Source organism: Anneissia japonica, unplaced genomic scaffold (genome assembly GCF_011630105.1).
Source record: "Anneissia japonica isolate Jap-2015-1 unplaced genomic scaffold, ASM1163010v1 scaffold287743_len2803612_cov181, whole genome shotgun sequence".
In the NCBI taxonomy this organism is placed as follows: domain Eukaryota; kingdom Metazoa; phylum Echinodermata; class Crinoidea; order Comatulida; family Comatulidae; genus Anneissia; species Anneissia japonica.
The window spans coordinates 496,573-512,904 of NW_022733259.1; the positions used below are offsets into that span (position 1 = coordinate 496,573).

General features: G+C 34.2%; 1 protein-coding gene across 1 annotated transcript; it reads left to right on the top strand.

The window, feature by feature from the left end:
- Positions 1-1,834: 1,834 nt before the first annotated feature.
- LOC117116000 (fujikurins efflux protein FFUJ_12242-like) lies at positions 1,835-14,674 on the top strand. Its single transcript, XM_033259929.1, has 5 exons — positions 1,835-1,914; positions 8,419-8,594; positions 8,872-9,015; positions 10,961-11,100; positions 14,534-14,674. Exons 2-5 carry the CDS (start codon positions 8,444-8,446, stop codon positions 14,672-14,674), a joined length of 576 nt encoding a protein of 191 aa, XP_033115820.1. The 5' UTR covers positions 1,835-1,914; positions 8,419-8,443.
- Positions 14,675-16,332: the final 1,658 nt, after the last annotated feature.

Sequence of the window (16,332 nt, forward strand, 5' to 3'; positions counted from 1 at the left end):
GTTTCTAGATGGCCTAAAATATCCTCTGAGGCGTTTTAATTGACATTTTTTTTTTCTTTCTTTTTTTTTTTAATTTCCAAAAGGACTGGCCTTTCCCCCCCTCCCCTTCCCAAATCTGCCACTGAGAACGATGGCAAGTTTATTCAGATTTGCCTTATCATGTTTTTAGAGAAACATAATTCATAGTTTCAAGGTGACACTTTATTTAAACAATCAATCAATTTAGTTACCTAACCGTCTTTTTATTGGCATTTTCAAGACGACACGAAGAAAAAGTCATCCAGCCGTATACGCCTACAGTTATGCGGAAAGTAAATTTTTGTCCATCTCTGAATTTTTGTAGTGTTAATTGAGTCTATTATTAAAATGTTGGAATGGTACCTTATACAATAAAAGGGGCAGATCAAGATATAAATCTGGGTAGGGGCCATGCGACGTGCGTAGCACTGAGCTGGGTTGGTGTTTAGATTTTTGTTTGAATTTCTTTTTGAAATGCATGAGCCTCTAGACACTGACGGAATTTAAATCGAAAATTAGCTTGTTTTGGAGTAGGTCTACGTTAACATGTTCCCCTCTTTCTGGACTTCATATTCTTCTCTGCTCTTTTTTTTTTTTTTTTTTTTTCTTTGGCGAGTGATTGCTCTCTGAATTTGTCCCAGATTGATTGAATGATTGTTTGATAATGCTTATTTATATTGGGAAGCTTCATTGGAACTTAGATCAATACATTTAACCTATGCACGCTAATGAATACTGTACATGTACGCAAATGATGATTTATGCAAAGACCTAAATTATACGTTGCACGCAAATATTCAAATTTTAAAAAAAAATATGCATGCAAAATATTAGTTGATTACAGTATATTGATTATATAATAATTACACAACATTTTTTTACATTGTCTATTACTGATATGTGAGGGGCACCCAACATTTTCTCGCCCCCGGTCCTCCTAACTTATCATTACGACACTGACTGGTGTCCTTTAGATTCTGATGTGATCCATGTCATGTTGGCATGCTGAGTTCCTTAGAATCCTTGAAATGCTGGTGTTCCTTTTGATGCTTGCATTCCTTGTGAGGCTGGGGTTTCTTGTGATGCTGGTGCCCCTTGGGACGTTAGCGATCTTGAGATGATGGCGTTACTTTATTTGCTTCATGTGCTGGGATCTTTATCATATAACTTGGCCATTTTCAATCTGGTACCGTAGCCTATTCCTTAAAATACTGGCTTGAGATGCATATGTGCTTAGGTATCTTTATCATGCTGGTGTTCCTTACGAAGCTGGCATTATTTGAGTGCCTGGTGTTCATTGGAGATACTGGCGATCCATGATATTTTTTAAGAAATGGAAATGGAAATCGATTTGTATAACGCCTTGCACAATTAAACATCATCTAAGCGCTGGGATTCCTCCTTAAAACAAGTTCTCGTTATCTCAAAAGCTCCGATGAGGGCAGTATAATAGAGGCAGTAGATTATATTGGCCCTAATGGCCGCCCATACAAGTCTTTGTAGAGCTCCTCATCGGAGCTAAAAATGTTCCGATCGATCCTAGACGCAGGGGGTTCCCGGAACGCCGCCCTCAGTAGCGAGTGCGAAACACAAAATTCAGGATCAATAGTGGAACGTGAATGCATATGGTTTCGTAGTCAGATTTGCGAGAAAAACTTCAGCTACCCGTATTTCTCGACTGAGACATCAGTGGGAGCTGTAATTTGTATGGCTAGGAGATTGTGCAACCCTTAATTCGTATTAAGGGAATTTACGCCCAGAAACCTTGTAGATGGCATAGGTTCGTACTCATTGTGTATCTATGCCAACTGGAAAGACGAATTGGTTTGGTCAAAGAACTATTTCAAGTTGTTTACAAAGGATATTTTTTCATAATTCAAAAAATTTTCTAGAAAGGTTATTAAAATGTTTGCCTTATTTTCAATTTATTAATTTTGGAATGTTGTCATCAATATAAATATTCTGTGGTTTAACACAGGCGTATGTACGTGTTCGCTTAAACAGCAATAAAAACGATAAATTAATTTATATGCTTGTAAAGAAATTACACTATGGAATTAATGTAGGCCTGACTTCGAAAATCATTCGAATTGGACATGTGTATATGTGTAGGCCTAAGCGTTCGCTTTAAAATACATTCATACAGCATAAATATAGAAACGATAGTCATTTCAATTTTTGAATAAAGTTTTATACAGTCATATACTAATTTGATTAAGGGCAAACTGTTTGTGACAATTTACCGTCCAGACGTGTAGAGCTCTGGAAAAAATACCGCATAGCGTAGCACCATTCTTTTAAGACTAACCATTATTGGCATATTTTGAGTTCCTATTTATTTCTATTAAAATATCGTTAAAAAAATTTACAATAACACGAATCTATAGATATATATTGCAGTAGTTCCTCTACCTTTTGTTTGCGTTCGCGGAATCCTGAGGACATGTCAAATGTCTTCACTGACCCCCATGTCTAAATATTACTCATCGTCCATATCCCAACAATAGGGTTATGGATAGAAGACGGTACACCACGAAAGTAAAACAGTGGCGAAAACTGGAATTCGAAATAGAAACCACCTCAGCCCCAACCTAGGGGAATTTTTTAAAAATGTTTATAGCACTTCTAGATCGCGGGAAATGGCACTGTCAGACTCAAAATGTTAAGGTAATTTGATCCCCCATTTAATTTTTAATTTGTAAAATGTAGGGCAACTCATGGTTGGTATTCTACCAATAAGATTATGGATAGAAGATGATTCGCCAAATTACGTTATATTCGATCTTAGAATTCAATATAAACAGGAGGGGAGGAGGCGCAGACAGTAAATTTTACAGAGGGGATTTGCGCTACCTCGGTCCCATGGGTGGGGCTGAAGTACGAGTGTATGGAGCACTTTTAGATGGCCGGAAATGACACACCAGACTCAAAATGTGAATGTAATTTACTGCTGTCCCCCATTTTACTTTTAATTTTGTGAAATTCAGGGCTCCGTTCTGATTTTTAAAAAATATATGATATCCAGCTAAAAGCAATACAGTACAAGAGAAAACATGGAAACAAGTTGTACATTACCGAAGGATTGCCACTATGAAGTGCTCTACTATACTAAACATCTTTACATAAAGAATACATTTAAAAAAAACTAATTTAAAAGATTCTATCAGATCACGCATAATATTGGAATTAAAATTAATGCCAGTTAAAACAGTGAACGAAGTCTTGCTTGTCAAAGGTATTTAATTATTGCCAAGGCATGATCACACTACTGCAAGACAATTAAGAAAAAATAATGGAATCATGAAAAAGTTATTCTAATAATCTAGCGGATCCAAGAATTTGTTCGCGGACCCCATGCGGACCCCTATGACTTGGCGGACCCCAAATTATTTTCGCGGACCCGGCCTAAGGTTGGGAACCACTGATACATTGAATGAGGACTTGTCACATTACAAAAGCGACACATTTGAGGATGCATTATTCAAATTACATTAGTACTGTTCCGGCCATACAGTACAGTGAAATCAGCCCACGGACTGTCTCTTATACACATCTAGATGTGTATAAGAGACAGTTGATATAGTCAACATTAAACGTTTATACCAATATTGTTTTAAATGTATATTATTTATTTATTTATTTACTTACTTAAATGTATTTATTTATTCATTCATTCATTCATTTGTGATTTTCTTACTTTAATCTGATTCGATAAAAAAAAAAACATAGAATTCTTTTGATTGAGATTCCCTAGCTTCTGAAAAAATGTGTGGCATAGCGCCATCACATGGTCTGTTATAATAGACTCATCAGTTCCAGGATTTTTTGGGTGTGGTGGTGGAGGGAATTTTGTTACTCATTCTTTAATATTCTTGACTCTAGCCAATTTGGATATAGTCAAACACAGTGCTAAACTGATTTTTTCCACAATTGTTCTTTTTTTTTTTTGGCAGGGGAGGATTTTGTTACTCTTACTTAACATGCATGCCTCTAGCCAAATGGAAATAGTCAAACACAATGCTAAACTGCTTTTTACCACAATTTTTATTTTTATTTTTTTGTGGGGGGAGGGGTGGGGAGAATTTTGTTACTCATTCTACATGCTTGACTCTAGCCAAAATGGATATAGTCAAACACAGTGCTAAACTGCATTTTAAAAATGCATTTTCAAATGTATTTGATATCCAACTAAAAGCAATACAGTACAAGAGAAAACATGGAAACAAGTTGTACATTACCGAAGGATTGCCACTATGAAGTGCTCTACTATACTAAACATCTTTACATAAAGAATACATTTAAAAAAAACTAATTTAAAAGATTCTATCAGATCACGCATAATATTGGAATTAAAATTAATGCCAGTTAAAACAGTGAACGAAGTCTTGCTTGTCAAAGGTATTTAATTATTGCCAAGGCATGATCACACTACTGCAAGACAATTAAGAAAAAATAATGGAATCATGAAAAAGTTATTCTAATAATCTAGCGGATCACAGAATTTGTTCGCGGACCCCATGCGGACCCCTATGACTTGGCGGACCCCAAATTATTTTTCGCGGACCCGGCCTAAGGGGTCCGCGCCCCAGGTTGGGAACCACCTATATATTGAATGAGAACTTGTCACACTACAAAAGCGACACATTTGCATTATTCAAATTACATTAGTACTGTTCCGGCCATACAGTACAGTGAAAGCAGCCCACGGATCATCATGTTCAGTGAAACATGTCCGTTGCATGCGCGATTGCACAATTTTTTTGGCGGCTTTTTCACGCGCATGGGAACTTGCGATTTTTTTAAAGCACGTTGTTAGAGAAGAATTTTTTTTGTTTTGGTTCTAATGTTAGCTGGTATTTGGGTCATTCATGCTTGCGCATCTTACGTGATTGATTCAATAATTTTCATGGATTTGACATTAATTCCACTGTTTCTGGTTTATCAAATTCAATTATATTTCATGTGATCTCCATGGAAGTTCCATGGATAATAATCTATGTTTATGCAGATATCTTTATTTATTAGAATGTGAAAATTGTTTTTCTATATTATTTTTTGGTTTTTTTGGCAACATACGCAGTTTGTATGCATAATTGAATGATTTGATAGAGGTTGTGCCGTACGCTCCTCTCGTATGCTACACAGGGAGAGATTATGTTTTTATTTGGTTTGCACCGTACGCTATTCGTAGGCTGCTTTACTGAATGCTTTCTTTTTGAGATGGTTTGTAGAAGATATGCTTATGTTTTGTTTTTTTTTTTTTTTTTTGGTTTTGTTTTTTGCATTGTACGCTGTCCGTAACCGTATGCTGCTGTCTTGCTGAATTATTTGTGATTTTTTTTTTTTGCAACATACGCTATTCGTATGCTGCATTATTGAATTATTTATTTTTGATGGTTTGCACCGTATGCTCTTCGTATGCTACAATCTCGACGTACAAATTAATATTGTAATTTTGGCAGCAATACACTTTCGTACTTACCTGCTGTCGTCAGTTAAAGTCATACTGTCACAAAATTACCTCGTAATGAATTCTAAAATCTCCGTTGATTTTTTTTATTTTTAATCAACGAGAGCTAAATTTTGACATTAGCTTTTTGTTTGGAATAGTCGCTAGTATTATTAACGTTATCGAACAGCTGGAAATGGAAATGAAAATTAGAATGGATTAAAAACCAAAAAAAATCGTGAATAACAATTCAACAACAAAGAATTATTATCCAAAAGCCAAAAATGTACAATATAAAGGTGAGGACTAGCCTAGAAGTAAACTTGTCTTAGCTTAGCCCTGGAGCTGATTTGCAATTGCAAAAAATGACAATAAGAAGCAGAAGTAGAACCAAACAATGAAACTTAAGTGACTTAATAACTTTTTGGACTTAAAAATAATGTTTCTTACGTTCTCTTTTGAATTTGTTAAAATTTTTAATCTCTGTTATATTTCTATGAAGCTTATTCCATTTAATAAGACCTTGACTTTTAAATAAAAGTCCAGATAGAGATAAATAATAAGAATTTGTTATTAATCTTACAACCTTTTTTTTTTCTTTTTTTTTGAGTCTTACGTATTTCTTTGATATTACTTGGATAATCAATGGAGGAAAGAAACAGTCCTCCATGGATAATCAAAGCCCCAAATAATTATACTACAATATAGTAAATAAAGTAAAATAATAGAATTACATAAAATGTAAGTAAGATATCACGTGGGAAAAACAAAATAACTTTATTTAAGATTCCAGCAACTTTTGAGATTTTAGGTTGAACTGAATTTAAATGGGATTTCCAGCTTAAATGTTCATTTATAGTAACTCCTAAAAATAAAATATTTGACCTACTTTATATGATATTGTTTTTGATTTTTACTTTATAATTACCAACCTCACATGCACGTTGATACGGTCTAAATAAAATATAATTAGTTTTCTTAAAATTAGTAACTAATTTATTAGAATCAATATTTAGTAATATCTGAGTCTAATAAATGGTTGTGTCATCAGCAAATGATATAATATTTGAATTGTTGCAGGCACAATGTAAATCATTAACATAAATAATAAATAATAGTGGCCCAATACCGAATATGGGGAATAGTTTTTGTAGAAGTAGCTGATGGTAATAAGATTAAACACTTCTGTGTTTTTACGAAACCTATATTGAGAACGTGTCATGAAATTATCAAGAAAGAAAAAGTTAAGCATAAATTTTTCGAGAATTTAAAAAAGACTGGAAGGAGAGAAATTGATCTGTAATTGGAGGTTTCAGCTTTGTCCCCTTTTTTGAGAATTTGTACCAATGTGCAATTTTCAAGCTGTCAGGAACTGGAATTCCGTTTTTAAATCAAAAATGTAAAAAATGGGAGGTATTGGTGAACATATTGAATTTGCAACAAGCTTAATCATTTTTGAGGCATATGATCATAACCAAAGCTATTGGATGATTTAAGACAAAATATACTATTAAAAACTTCTTGATCAATGACTGGAATAATAAAAAATGAATTTTATCATGGATTGATGTTTAAGTGTTTATTAGCAGAGGTGTTCATGATAGAGATTGATGTTACAGTGACCCTGTTTATTGTTTTATAGTAGTAATTCACAAAAGTTACAGCATTCATTTTAAAAAGAAGCCCCCCCCCCACCCTCCACCACCTCTTTACTTTGCAAAAGTAGCCTCGAAAAGAAGCCCATCCTGAAAGAGGTCCATCTCGAACGAAAAGAAACCAATCCAAATTTCGTAAAAGAAAAAAAAAGAAGCCGCCTTTAATCTATCCAACGGTACCAGAATTTTTCCAATATGTCGAGTTTCAAGAGAGATATCAGCAGTTGTCTGTCAGAAGGTGAGTTTTTTACCCAAATCTCATGAAAATTTCAAATTGCTCTAACTCATGGGAACATGCTGGCGCGGAGCACAAAATTTCACTGTAGGGTTATCTCAGCTAGACCCCATAACAGACAAAATTTTTGGTGATTTCAAAGGGGTCGGACGAAAAGTGTGTTGGAACCATATGGAATGACCCAGAAGTAAAAAAAACAGCAGGATAAAAAACGGTAAAACCGAACAAGAGGGGTAAAATGAACAATATAAAGCATTGCAAAGTGGTGTAAAAATTAAAATTGAAAGAATAAAACCATAAAAAATGTTCGACAATTTTAAAATTTTTATGTACACCTTGTTTGCGTGTTTTCTTTCGTATTTCGTTTACCTGGATATTAAATAAATTAAAAATATCAGGAGGAGCCCTAAATTCTACCAATTTAAATAATATATGGGGAATAAAAGATTATTACATTCAAAATTTTAATAGTTCTCTCACCTTGCTCGATTGTATTTGTTAATTGTTTTGTTTGTTTTCTTATTTTTCTACTGCTTTATTGCATTAGTTAGGTTATCTTACTTTGAATAGGTTTGGTTCTATGCAAGCTTTACTCAGGGGGGATGTTTTTGACTTATTGTGGAGAGATCGCTTACAGCGCTTCGTAACTGAAAAGAAAGGCGCTATACAAGCAACAAGTAACAAGTAAATTTTGAATCCGACTGCCATTCCCGGCAATATAGAAGTGCCATAAACATAAAAATGTCGTTAATCAGCCCCAACCACGAATTCCAGGATCACTAAACAATAATTATGCGTTGAAGTCTGGTAGGCCTTATTACAATTTAAACTATGATCAAGTGAAATAACATGCAAACAAATTAAACATTCAAGACATTAGGCCTATGTTTGAAATTTTAAACTGTTATATTATTGTTTGGTGCATTCACGCGTTCAAGTGGGCGGAGCTAAGTAAGTGAAACATTTGTTTTCATCAAAAAGATTTGTTATTGAGTGATCTCCTTAATGGTTTCAACATCTTATCTATCAGTAGTTGTTTTTAATATGGATCATATTTTCAGCAAATGGATACAAGTATTATTGATAATGGTAGCGACAGTTACAAATATAGCTCTAATGGCTGGCGGATTAAACTCATTCGGTAATTTTCAACCTCACATTGTTGACTTATTTGAGGCGACAGTCGCCGATGTTGCTTGGGCTGCAACTTTTGCAAATTCGTCACTGAGTATATTCGGTAAGTACGAGGTAGTTATTTAGTTTTATTAATAATGTCAGTTATCACGTAATTATAGTAATTTGCATAAATAACAATAGTAATATAGTGTCCCAATGATAAAACTTAAAATGATGCTAAAAGTAAAAGATAATAATAATGATGTTTAAATGTTATTGCTATGATGGTGCTAATGCGTGATGATGATTAATGACAAATGATAGTGGTGGTGGTGGTGGTGGTGATGGTGATGATGATGATGACTTACACTTTACATTTTCTCGTTATTCTTTTTTAGGAATAATAAGTGGCATCCTCATTGACAGATGCGACGTTTCTAAAGTAATGTTTGCAGGCGGAATTTTTTCGTTTTGTGGAATGTTTGGCATGGTATTTGCAACTGATGTACTACAATTGACTATATTCATTGGAGTAGTGCTGGGTAAGGAGAACTAATGCATTTTGAACGAATAGATGCATAATTATGTGTCAACATTAAATGTACAAATAAACTGAATAGGCCTAACAATTACGTTTGGGCGGACAGAGTGGTGGTTAAGACTCTCTGAGTTAAAACCACGTCCGAAACATTAGAACTTTTCTCTCACATATCGATTACACTGATCGTCCTTAAGCTTGGTTCAAACTGCACACTTCATGCACAAACAGAAGATATTTGTCACAAACCCAAGCCGTGGCTCTCTCATATTGTGACGAAAAGTTTAATTATGACCACCTCAGGCCAAGATGAGGCCAACATTTGCATACGATTAGATTGCCAAAGGCGCAGATCTGTTGTTAAAGGTGGGAGGGGGCATTTCGTGAGACCACCATTTGAGGAAATAGTACTGCTAGCTAGATGAGAATGAATAGGGATGACACCTATAGGTGCCCGGAAAGTGACTGTCATACTTAAAAAATCCTACCTGTAGGCCTACTACGTTCATAATAAAATAATATATCAACAATACAATACAACAACTATTTTTCTTAATACAAATTAGGGAGTGCGATGGCACCGTATGCACCCCGTGCATCAGCACCAGCATAGAAAATAAAAGTTAAAAACATCGTCTTTGATATATTTACTTTACTTTACCTACTTCAAAGACTTGAGTCCACACCCATTTTAGCCCCACTATAGTTGGGACTGTGGTGCGAAATTTGAGGAAATAGTAAGTTTAGATTGCCGGAAATGACATCATCATCACGTTACCATTATTTCTCATGATTTTTTTAATTTTTTATCAGCGATTTTTTGGCAACCATACAGATCTAATTAATATGTGTGATGTACCATAGAAAATAAAATTTTAAAACATTGTCTTTGATGTAAATACTTCACTTTACCTACTTCAAAGCCGTGAGCCCACACCTACCTACGCCACACCATGGTTGGGGTTGAGGTGCGAAAATTTAAGGAAATAGTACCCTCTTCTTATAAAGTGGAATTCGTCATCATCACATCACCATTAAAGTCAAAATGAAGTGCTAACAAATTTCTCATGATATTTTTCAACGATTTTCAGAATCCATAGATCCAACTAATATGAGTGATGTACCATAGTAATTAACACTTCAAAGCATTATCTTTGATGTATTTGGTTACCTATTGCAAAGTCGTACGTACGTAGTCGTCGTCGTACTCACCGCAGGCCCACCAGGTTTGAGGCTGAGGTGAGAATATTTGAGGAGATAGTACTTCAAACTGGCCGGAAATTACACTCTTATAATAGTAAAAGCCATCGTCCTAACATTACCGGTACCATGATATTTTATCAGCGATTTTCGGCTATCATAGAGATCTAATTAATCTGTATTGTATACCATAGAAAATATAACTTAATTGTTTTTAATGTATTAGTTTAGTTTACCTACTTCGTGTACCGAAAATCTTATACTCAGTTTTCTCATTCTCAAATTATAACAAAAGCACGCGCACTCGAGTCGTGAGTTATAGGTAATTCAGATGTTAGTGATACACAGGTATCTTCCTATAAGATATACAGTATATTCAGGCTGTACAGCTCTTTTTCGTTAAACCTGGGTCTTTTATGAAGTTCGTTTCAACAACTTTCAGGCATCATCTTTACTTATGAAATTACATTTCTGTCGAAATGTGGGGGTTCCAACCCCTCTTAAAGAATATAGGTGGGGGTGTCCCTCGTCCCCGTGTCCCAAGTCCCCATGATCTGCGCCCATAACGATTGCGTCTAAAAGTAGTTCACATTGAAACTCCTCTGGTGATTTCCGTGGCCAAGCATTCCTTTAGGCCTAGCTCAAACGCATCTAAATTCCTCTTGCATGAACCAACTTCATCCTCATACTCTCTCATTGCTTTTACAATCTGCTAATTATTTTTTTATGTTTTAAACTTTTTTATGAAGGTTTTGGGCAATGTTTGGTTTTTAACTCAGTTATCTCATCTATCAGCTATATGTTTTGCTCTGAAAAGTTTGACTTATATCTGGGAATTACATTGTGCGGCATCTCATTTGGAACGACGGTGTTTTCAATATTAACTGAGGTAAAATTATAATTATTTTAAAAGAAATGCTCATGGAAATTGATATGGGATTTTTAAAATGAGAACATTGTTATAATCTTTAGTCCTACGTTAAAATATCATTTGGAAGTTTATTCCATCACATCAGACAACAACTTTAGACTAATTATGTAGGGCATCTGGCAAAAAATTTAAGATAAATTCACTCACTTTTTTTTATTTGTAAAGAACAATTTTTTTTCCGCCCCTATTTTTTCAGTGACGATATATGACGGAGATACACATGTTAACATGGCGTACAGACAGTACTAAATAAATCGAACTGTTGAAAATTATTGTGTGTGTTACGATCACTTATTTGTGTATTATAAGCATCACCACATGTTCCTTGCCTTCTAACCCCAGGCCCCCGTGTTCAATTCCTGTTACGGTTAAATTTTTTTCTCACGACCATCAACAACTCCAATCCAGTCCAATCCAATTCGTAAAGCGTCTTCTTTGCAGGTACGAAGCGCTGCCTCCCTCATTAGAGTTATAGCAATGTACATGTTTAAGACTTAAGCTACCCTTTTCCATCATTTTCTTTCTTTATTTATTTTTCATACTATATTTGATATTGTCATTTTGTTATTGTAAATGGTGGTCGAATGAAATGAAAATAATAGTCTATGTAGAGCATTCTGTGTGTGTTTGTGAAGGGATTGCCACATAGAAAATTAAGTATATTCTTAGCTTCTGCTTAAAATGGAATTTTGAAAATTGTGCATAGTATGCATACCTGTCTCTTATACACATCTAGATGTGTATAAGAGACAGAAATTAGGGAGTGCGATGGCACCGTATGCACCCCGTGCATCAGCACCAGCATAGAAAATAAAAGTTAAAAACATCGTCTTTGATATATTTACTTTACTTTACCTACTTCAAAGACTTGAGTCCACACCCATTTTAGCCCCACTATAGTTGGGACTGTGGTGCGAAATTTGAGGAAATAGTAAGTTTAGATTGCCGGAAATGACATCATCATCACGTTACCATTATTTCTCATGATTATTCTAGCCCACCCGCCGGGTAAACATGTTAAATGCTTCATTAAACACCAAATATAGTTCCCTAGGCCGGTAGCCGATCATTTCGGTCGCGCCTCATTTCAGTCGCAGTTCATTTCGAACAAATATATAGAGCGCCGAAAGAGTTGCGAAAACGCAAAATTTAATATGCCTAGGCCCTATAATTATTAGTTCGTCAATCGGTTTATCATAGGCCTAAGTATTTTTTTAAATTTCCGTTTTGCTATCTTTCTACTAACATATTTTCTTTCTTCCATTTACGGTGATATATTCATGATTGAAACATGATCTTATGATTGAAACAATGGAGTTTAGTATGTGCTTCATGCTATTCTTTTTGTTGCGTTTTCATATACTATAATTTAATAATTAAGGTCAATAAAATGTATCTTTGATTTTAATTGAATGAATTGAATGTTGTTACCATCTGAAATATAAAAGAAGCATGAAACGGCTTTTAAAATGTACCGCATGCACTTATAAATTTATTGATAATTTTATATGGAAAATATAAATATTAAAATACATATTTCCTTTACAATATTATTATAAACATGATCAGAACATATGGTAAATGGAAACGTAACAGACAAGAAAAAAAAACGTATGCGAAACTAATCTATTGACTATACTTATTCCATAAATCTTTACTTGATTCAAGCAGAATAATAAAAATTATATAATTTAAATAACGAGTTGGCTGGTTTTTCCTGATAAAAAGTTTGATTTTTATAAATATTTGTTATGTAGTAGTAGAAAGCGTAGAATCGATAACAAAACGAAAAAAAAAACCCCATCCGATAAAAAAAAGAGTGAAATGGTACTAGGAATGCAACAAACTATAAAATAACCTATAAATACCATAATATTAATTGAAATTTAGTTTAGTAATAATAGTATTCAATTTATTTGTTTTTAAGTAGCCTATGTTGTTACTTAGTAGAAAGACAACAAAACATAAATAAAAAAAAGTATGATAAACCGATTGACGAACTCACAATGATAATTAGGCCTGTTGTATTAAATTTGGCGTTTTCGCAACTGCATTGGCGCTCCGTATATTTGTTGAAAACAAACCGCGACCGAAATGAAGCATGGGCAAACCCACTAACGTACGTTGAGCACTTAAAATCCTGAAATTAATGTGACTTTGCAACACAAGATGAATAAATTATGACGTTATTCGTTAACGTCGTGCGGCGAAAACTGCCTAATAACTAAAGTTGCCTTAAAGTTGTTTAATGTTTAACATTTATATTTATTTCTTGGTTGTTGCGATTATCCATACCATGGTCCATAGGCTCAACATCATTCATCACTTTAACAATGCTTTTCAATTATTCTTTTTAAACTGTTTTTAATTATTGTTATTAAAGCAACACTATATAGTATAAGTGACTAAGCGACTTGATTTTATTAAACTTTATTTTTATTTCTCCTTTCTTTTCATGCTGTTCACATTTGTTTAAGTTACAACAACGATCTTTACAGCAGAGAGGGATTGCTTGACACCGATTCAACCTAAGTGTTCATCTAAAAACCAACCAAAGACAAGAATCCACCAAAATCAACGTTAATGGTTTTCTTTGAACTTTGCCAAACAGATACTTTTGGAAAAAAACTGTAGGCCTACTATCTTGATATTCCAACGTGCTGATGTTATTTTACCAGTACTCAAAATCTCTACTACAGAAGAATTTATAACCCGATGTTGCAATACAACAATTCTTCAATCTATAATAGGCCTATAGAAAATTCAAATGTAACCATGTTAACCCTCAATATTATTGATAAAGTAAAAACAAATGTTTAATTATTATTGGAAGCATGTTTCCCAAGATAAAGAAACCAAACTTTCTTCCTAATGTTTTTTTAATTGTTAAAAAATATGAGCGAAGTAATTTTATTAAGAAATTTATTATAAGCACTTTTTTTATTTGAGGCTGGATAATATAGCAACACAAATTTCTCTCATCAGAAATATCAATATATTGGGCTTACACTATAGATTGTTAAAACCAACTTTAAACTTGAAACACACTAATTACATTGAATACAACGATGCGGGAATCTTAAATTGCTTATATCAGAGAGCCGATACTTACCCAAAGTAATAAACAAGATATACATGATGAAAACCATGAAAACTGTTTGGACAGTACATTTTTAAAATTTCAATGCATGTCAGTGAATAATTATGGATCAGACCGTGCTGTGAGTTAAAATAGTTTAAGAAACAATTATGTTAAAAATACTTTTATACCCGCCTGAAAAATTAAACGAGGGCTAATGATTAAACACAGACTTGATCTGTAATGAAATTACAATACAAATATTTCTATTATTTGTTTTAATGCTTTCATGACATTCATTCTGCCAACAAGAATGGTGAAGATGATGATGATTTCTTTCAATTCTTTCATGACATTGATTCTGCTAACGAGAATGATGATGACGACGACAACTACAGCACAAAGCGTTTAGTTTTTATTTCTGTTCCACCAGAACACCAACAATACAACTAGAGTACCAATGTAGTACAGTAGTAGTAAAACTTCATTTTGGCCTATTCACGAAATACAAATCAACAAATATAATGCTATTTTTTATTATGGTCGTCACATACCTTATATACAATTACTGTAACATAAATTACACATATGTTACATAATAAACAAAAGTTAAACGCAGAAATTATGTGACAGATACAAAACATAATTATTATACAGTACGCAAAAGTCAACAATTTAGTAAAATAAAAGTAATCTATAGCACCAATGTCAAAATGAATTATGGAAATAAAGAAAATCCACAAAAGTAAACTGTAAATACTTTGTTTTCATTAATTATTAATACAAATTCAGTTCTTGAAAATACTTTGATAGAAAACTGTACATCAGGGCTTAATCTATTCCATTTCGATAGCACTATCATATGAAATACTACTTTTTTTTTAAATTAGTCCCATGCATTCAGTTTGCCTTGATTTCCGTCCGAATGACACAGCTAGTATAAAATATAACAACACCTCAGTACAGTAGCGGTGCCCATTTAAGGATTATTATGGCCGATATCGAAAAAAAGTTTGGCCGTGAGATGGCGTGTGTTTGGCCGTGAAGCCTGTAGACTATCTGGCAACCCTGAACACCACTGCTTTGCACATGCTAGGGCTACAAGAGCCGCATTGTTAGCATTGTATAACTGAACAATTGTTTTTCTTATTTTAAGTCGCTAATTAATCACCGTAATTTAGCTTACTCTTATGCATGGAGGGAGCACTTAAAATGTACAATAATCATTCCACTACCCGACAAACCTCGAACTTATTCATCATGCCGTATGGCGGTTCAACTTATAATTACTACACGTAATACGCGTACTACATGTACTACGCGTACTACGCGTGGTATTATGACCACTCACGGTAAAATTGTGTCAAATAAAGTATACCAAATAGGACGGTCACTCATGTTTAACTTTATATACCTTCTGACACCTGGATTTGGAGTCTAGTTGCTGCAAAGCAGCCAATTCATATTCTTGACAGCAATTTGACCTCTGAAAGGTCATTGTCAAAAATCAATCGCCTGAGACAACTGAAAAGCGGAGTTTCCTTCTTTCGTTCTGCCGGGTAAAATCAATTACTTTAGGCGACGTTTGTAGACAAACCTACTCGTACCAACGTCGGCATGTCCCGACGCTGGAGTACTATTCAGCGTTTTTACTATATTTTTAGGTTTCCTATTTCTACGTTTAATCGGCTCATGTCTCAGCCACAATATTTTGAGGACAATATTATTTACGAACCCAGTTAAACTTATTTACTAGCCTATTTCAACGTGCTAATTATTACATTTAGGCGCCGCTTGTTGTAGACTGACATATAGCCTGGGTTCCAGGCCCTAATTTTAGGTTACTCACTCTTTATTGCACTTAGTGCGCGCCATACCTAATTTAATTGGCGTCCCATACTCGATTTCTTTTTTTCGAATTATTCCGTCTATCTCTAAATTAACTTTCTCGTTGGTGGCGCTGTCCAGAATGAGAAAAATAATAACAAATAAGAGACTTGTGGCAAGTCTAACCGGCATAGTGTTTGCGGAAATAAATACCATTTTATACACATGCGCAGATCGATTCGCCAGCAGCGAGTCATCGCCAGCAGCAGCGAGCCATCGCCAGC

What these genes read in the sequence shown, in the direction of transcription:
- LOC117116000 (XM_033259929.1), top strand. Translation starts at nt 8,444, where the DNA reads ATGGTAGCGACAGTTACAAATATAGCTCTAATGGCTGGCGGATTAAAC. An exon ending in TTCGTCACTGAGTATATTCG is followed by an intron (nt 8,595 to 8,871) that starts GTAAGTACGAGG and finishes ATTCTTTTTTAG; the next exon opens with GAATAATAAGTGGCATCCTC. An exon ending in TGTTTTCAATATTAACTGAG is followed by an intron (nt 11,101 to 14,533) that starts GTAAAATTATAA and finishes TCTGCCAACAAG; the next exon opens with AATGGTGAAGATGATGATGA.